This window comes from Ammospiza caudacuta, chromosome 3 (assembly GCF_027887145.1).
Source record: "Ammospiza caudacuta isolate bAmmCau1 chromosome 3, bAmmCau1.pri, whole genome shotgun sequence".
Taxonomy (NCBI): Eukaryota; Metazoa; Chordata; class Aves; order Passeriformes; family Passerellidae; genus Ammospiza; species Ammospiza caudacuta.
The window spans coordinates 86,388,141-86,394,574 of record NC_080595.1 but is presented as its reverse complement, the minus strand read 5'-3'; the positions used below and the strand labels follow the sequence as shown (position 1 = coordinate 86,394,574).

At 32.8% G+C, this 6,434-nt stretch overlaps 1 protein-coding gene across 1 annotated transcript in view; it reads right to left on the bottom strand.

Moving 5' to 3' along the window:
- Positions 1–1,544: 1,544 nt before the first annotated feature.
- Positions 1,545–6,434, bottom strand: part of PXDN (peroxidasin) — an 81,794-nt gene continuing 76,904 nt past the window's right edge. Inside the window, exons 21-23 of the mRNA XM_058801765.1 lie at positions 6,095–6,227; positions 5,084–5,197; positions 1,545–4,426 (exon numbers count right to left, since the gene is read on the bottom strand). Coding sequence (XP_058657748.1) covers positions 4,304–4,426; positions 5,084–5,197; positions 6,095–6,227 — 370 coding nt within the window. The 3' untranslated portion in view covers positions 1,545–4,303. The remainder of the gene's footprint in view (positions 4,427–5,083; positions 5,198–6,094; positions 6,228–6,434) is intronic.

Genomic DNA, 6,434 nt, shown 5'->3' with positions numbered 1-6,434 from the left:
AATATATTTCACTGAACCCCATGCTGTAGATGAGAGACCATCAGAGGACATTATGCAGTCTTTTCTTCTCCTGATAATTTTATAATTTTATTACACTGCTTATGCATAACTTAAACTATTTTAACAATACAACAACAGAATAATGCAGATGTTTTGAGAAAATTAGTCACATATACCAGCTTTTGATACCTTAATCTAGTTTTCAAACTAAAACCATGGAACAGTCCAACATGTCTAATGATCTCTCTACAAAGATTTCTGATTTGGTACATACTACAGACATAAAGCATGAAGCTAGTTGAGGATTTGAAAGAAAATATGAGGAAAAATACTTTAGATGATATAACGATATAGGCTATGGCAGCAAAATATTATTTTACAAAACAAAGTTAATGACTATGGGAGGTCATTCCCTATAAAGATGACTTTAATCATACTGCAACCAAATTATTCTTAGCTGTAATCAACTAAAAGAAATAAAAAAAAAATTATTTATTTCAAATGCAACCAAGTCTTCCTCAAAATATATCAGTATCAGTGCAAGGGTTTTATTCTAAATGTCTACACTTTGTGGTTTGTTAGCAAACTTCTAGGCAATTAACACTGAGTGTGGGTGAGCAGCAGTATTTTTCAGCAGCCTGCTGGAAAACACACAAATGACCTATTGCAGTTTTGCTTTTCTAGATTTGCCTTATAAAAAACTGTAAACTATATAAACTATAGTAAGTGCAATTAAGTGCAACTGAACACCATTCTTAACCTTGTCTCTTGGAATCCTTCTTTAACTTCTTCCATATCAAAATAAGGTAACTTACAATTATATTAATTTCAGTGATACTGTATCACAAAATTCTTCAAATGAATTTCAAGTAAATCTGAAAAAGGAACTGACCTAGTGTCCTAGAGATCCTGACACTTCACCAGAGGATGAGAGCAACTCATCATGTGTCCAGCAGTTATTCATGTCCCGAGATAAAAAGAATAAATGAGGTAAAGAAGATCTCTTGCACAGAAGATTCATTTTGAGCTGAGATTGCATGAACCTGAATATCCATTGGTGAAATGATGTGAAAAAAGAATGAATGTAGAATCAAGTGCTTGGGAAGGCAAGCCATGACTGGACCTATTTGAAGACACGAGGAACTGTAAGAATAGGCTTAAATTTGCATGTGTTTGTATTTAACTGTTATGGCATTCCCATAAAAAAAAATTTCAGCACTAAGGCCTAAAAAATGCATTTTGCTAAGAAAGAAGTGTATTTTTAAATATTCTTCCTAAGCCTGTGGTATCTTTTTCCAATCATCTAGAAGAAAACAGTGAAGAGACATTTTAATTATATGTGTTGTAATATTACATAAACTACTGAATCTACATGACTCCTTAGCCCATTGCTTACTTCTCAGAAACACTCTTGATTATGACAATCCTGCTTAAGATAAGTAATATGAATCTTATCAAAGGTTTACATTGGAACTTCAGCAAATAATTTAAAGAATACATGTACAAGAAGAAATCTTGAAATTTACTTGGAAATGTGACCCATTTTATTTTAACTGTAAAGCATTCATTATACAGTGCAAACAGTTCTTTGGTAAATTTACTGATTAAAATAACAACAATGACAACTTTGTTTTAGGTAACATTTAAAAAAAGAAAATAAATATGTAAAATTTGCATCATATTACAGCAATATTCTCACAGTGGATACTGAGCAAATGGTCAGCTAGCCATTGGCCACTGTTTCAGAAATGTTGAAGTCAAAGCTGATTCTAAAGACACTGCAATAAAACTGAACTAGTACAATCCATGACTGATTACATTTTACACTGTGGATAAAGACCTTTTTTTCCTGGTTTATAAACAATGGATGGTGAAAAATAACTCAATATTAGACTTGTTACATTTGTTTAAGCATATCCAACTCCTAAGCCCATTTTATATACCAAATGAATAAACAGTGAACAACAAAGAAAACCTCCCACTTTGGAGGCTGGAGAAAAGGAACAATCAGCTATAAGGTACTATTTTATAATGTATAAAATGGAAACTCTCTTCTCCTATAAGCAGAAATCGTGAGAAAATTTACTTATTATAAAATTGAAAAGAAAGAATGCAAGTAACCAGCTGGATGTATTACTGCCTTATTTAACTGTTTTGACAGTTAAATTATATTTGGTTTAGCTATGCAACCCTTCCTCTTTGAGGAATTTCTGCTATAGGTCAATGGGAGCTCCATCTGAGTTGGAATTACAGGACGAGATGTGGTTTGGACTCTCAAGAAAAGTCAACAAAACACAGAGTATCAAAGGAACACAGGAATGGCAATCTTTAGGAACCATGTGATACTCAAATATCTCGCCACCCAATTTCTAGAAGTATTAACAAAGAACATTACATAAATCAAAACATTGTATATAAAATCAATTAAAATATTCTTTAAAATATAAATTGCAATTCCATGTGTACCACACACCTTTAACACAGCACTCACATGTACATATTGATTCTACCATAGTATGAAACAAAGTTTCTGTAGTAAGCTTCAGTTACAACAAAGTTTGAATGTGTGTCATGGTAACAGTTTATCAAATTAGAAATTATTCATGTTAGTAATCAGAAAAATTATGTGCCAAAATATGATAGTGGATTTCATATTGCTGTGCTAGGTTAGTTATTAGACAGGTATTTGTTCTACCATGCAATAATTAAGTACTCAGTCTGTTTGCATAATCTGAAATACTTAACATATGAAGTTTTAGTTTTGTGCAGATTTCTTTGATACCCTAATCACTGTCCCTTGAATTTCAACACTTAAGCTCAGAAGTCAGTGAACCATGTAACCAGTTTTGGTTCTTGTGAGTCCTGACTTTGGACTAAAGGACAAGGCAATAATATCTAACAAATTAAGTATTCAGGGAAAGAATCAATTCTGAATAAACAGAATAAAAACTGTAAAATGAGGTATGATAGTTGTCCTTCACTCAATCTAATTCCTGGTCAAAACCACACAGTTTGCATCCTATAAAGTACACAACTTTGAAATGCTAGTGTAGACATATACTCTATAATGTTAAACATTGAAATGGGAGATGAAGTCCATTGAAGACCATTTTTAACACGAATGATAAAAATATTGAGGTAAATATATATATATTCATTAGATGAAACTGGGAAAAAAACCAAACACCTTGTCAGAAAAAGTAGTCAATCCACAATTAATCAGGTTGCTTGATTTTGATTTTTCCTTTTTTCAACAGTGCCACAATATAATCAGGAACATATGTCTATTGACAACATGCACAATGAATCAGTAGGAATCTTTGTATACAAAATGGCGTGTGACATCTTTTCACATTTTCAAAACAGGGCCATAAAATTACACGAGCTGATCTGAGATAAGCATGCTTTCAAACTGACCTGGATGGTTATGTTACAAAATTTAAAATAAATGAAACAAACAAACAAAAAATTCATCAAGCAATTATAAATGTTTTGACAAAAGGATTCTGCTAATTTTTAAGATCAAATGCTACTCTGTCATGCATGTTTCCCTAGAATGAGGAACACTGTCAATTATATCTATAATACACATTCAGTTGCTTTTGCTTTCTTCCAATCACAGCTATTTATATTTCCTTACTAATTCTAGCTTTTATTGCTTTGAAAATTTGGTTAATTTTGCTCCTTAAATTAAGGAAAGGATGTTGAAAGGTGTCAAGTAGCTTTCTTTATTTCCTTGCTGGTCCAGGCCCAGCAGGGGTAGTGTGATTTAACAGAATTTCCATGCATTGATGTTTGCAGAAACTGGCCTGGATATGGCATTGCTCAGGCACGGTGACCTCGTGTTTTCCTTTTCCTGGCATTTTACTAAATAACAGCAAAAAGTTAAGTATCAAGACAGACTGGTACTAGAAAGGGACATTTACTTAATGTTGCTAAGTAAAGATAGGAAACAAAGTGTTCATTTTAGAGTAAATCCTAAACCCAGTCATTTTGGGTACCTAAAACTACCCGACAGTGTTCTTTTAAAGTAGCACCAGTTCGAGTTTGTCTAACCTGAGAAGTATAACACACAATTAACTTTGACCTGTTTGCTATTTTCCCTTTTGTTAATTTTTGCATTGTGATTCACCTTCACGGGCAGAAAATAAAATGATACATTATGTTATACTGTTACAGCACCATTAGAATATTGTAAATCTCTATTTCTTGCTGTTGTTAGGACTGCAGTTACCTGTTTTTGCCATCAGCAGGCACTGATATGATTTCAGGAGTATGCACCCTAAATTCTTAAAAAGCAGAGTTATGGCTTCTTTTTATTAGTATTTTGTTGTAAGCAGACGGGACAGCAATCTCCTTCACCCTTCACAGGCGCTTCGCAGTCAGCGGGCGGGCACGATTCCACAAAACAGGTAATCTGACCACCCTGTGCCAGGGGAAAAATGACAGCACAGAAACAAACTTAGCTACGTGTTCCAAACAGAAAATACATTTTTCATGTTATTGCAGAAAATAATCTCATTCCTTCCCTGTAAGAACCTGATTAATATGGAAACTGCACAGAGTCTGCTTCAGTATAACCTTGCATTGAGAAGGTGAAGGCACTCTCTGGATTAGCTCATTTTTTGATAAAGCAGCCTATATGCTTTTGTCCAACATTCAGGTGTGACTGGGGTCACAGAATGTTGTGACCTGGAGACTAAGCACTAACATATTTTTCTACTACCTTTTTAAAACTTTCTCTCTGATAGAAGAAAATTACAATCTAGCAATAAGTCAGATGAGCTTTTATTGATTTTTATGCATTTGGTTGGATTTTTTCCAAAGTGTTTCACTTTGCAATTAAATTTACCCAGGTAACTACACATCCATGAAAACAGAAATATAATAGATAACAGCTGGATTGAAAAATAATGTCCAGGGCAGGGATGTCTGAACAATACAATTTTCTGCAAACAAAACCCTGAGAACCATAGAAAAATTTTGCAAGTATTACGCAGAAATTATCAGGTACAAAACTGGAACTGCTGTTTTAGAAGCAAAATTATTATTTCTATCACTAAATTAATTTCCAAATACTTACTTTGCATTCACACACAGTACAAGAGTCCCTTTTCCAGGTTTCATTGCTGGAATATGATTTACCCTCTTCATCAGTGCAATCAGAATTACTGAGGCGTGATTCAAGTTTTTTTATCTTTAAAACATCAAAAAAAGTTAGCAACTGAATCAAAAAAAGTTTTTATTTGTGTAAAGTATTCTGTTTTTTCTCCTATGATACATGTTATATAATCCTTGTTGTACTTGTCTGGGTTTTGCTTCTCACTGCTTAGTTTTTATAATGCTAAAAGATTAGAAACAGGTAAAACATATGAAGATAATCTTTCAAAAGAAAGCTAACAGAAAATACATCTTTCCTACCATTGAAATACTCAGCTAGAGCATACAAAGAGAAAAATCTTCATGTTTAATCTACAAAAAGACAAATTTAAACTGTCAAAAATGTTTTGGAAAGGAAGTGAATTTTAATTTTTTTTAAAAAGCACCTTAATTAAGAATGTTTACTTGAATTTTTAAATAACTTCTGTTTGGTGTACATTTTAAAAATGGGATTCCACTATGGCTGAATAGAGTCTACCTGCAAACATTGTAAAGTCTTCTCTAAGTGATCTAAAGCTTAAATCTGTTTATAGCTGTAGTCTGGCACATTACTTCTTCTGAAGTCTGCATTTTAATCATTGCTTTACAAAAATTGTACACATTTAAAATGGTAAAAAATATTTTATTAACACTAAAAACAAATTTTTTGAAGATTAATTCTGTGTTTAGTATACAGTGGTTACACAAGGCTTCAGATTCAAAAGTCAAGAGGGTCCAGCTGTAGAATATTTCAGTATGATTTCAAAAGAACACAGAAATAGAGAATACCACACCATCTTCTGTGTTGGTTTTTGTTTGAGGTACTATGTGGTGGGTATTTTCTGCAGGGGATGTCTAAATATTAAAAAATGTAAGACAGATTATAGGAAAACATTACTAATTAAATCTACAATCAGACATTATAGACTACAATAAATTCATTATAGCATCTTACCTGATTTCTGAGGCTTGAAATAGTTTTTTGCATTTCCAAAACAAATTCTTTGAAGTCATTCACTGCAGGTACATTTCTATTTTCATCAGATGTGGATGTTGCATTTCGAAAATATTTACTCTGTTTCACAGAACTGCAACAAATAAATGCAAAGTCAGGATATTAATCTAAATCCTTTTTATTTGGCTAGACATTTTAGGACACTTAACAAAAATGTAGAAGAAAAGCAACCAACAAATGTAGGAATATGAACCACAACAGCTGGTGCTGAAGACAGACTGAGGACAGGTGAGCTCCAGATTACTGTCAACATCAACACCAACAGGGAATTTCTTATACT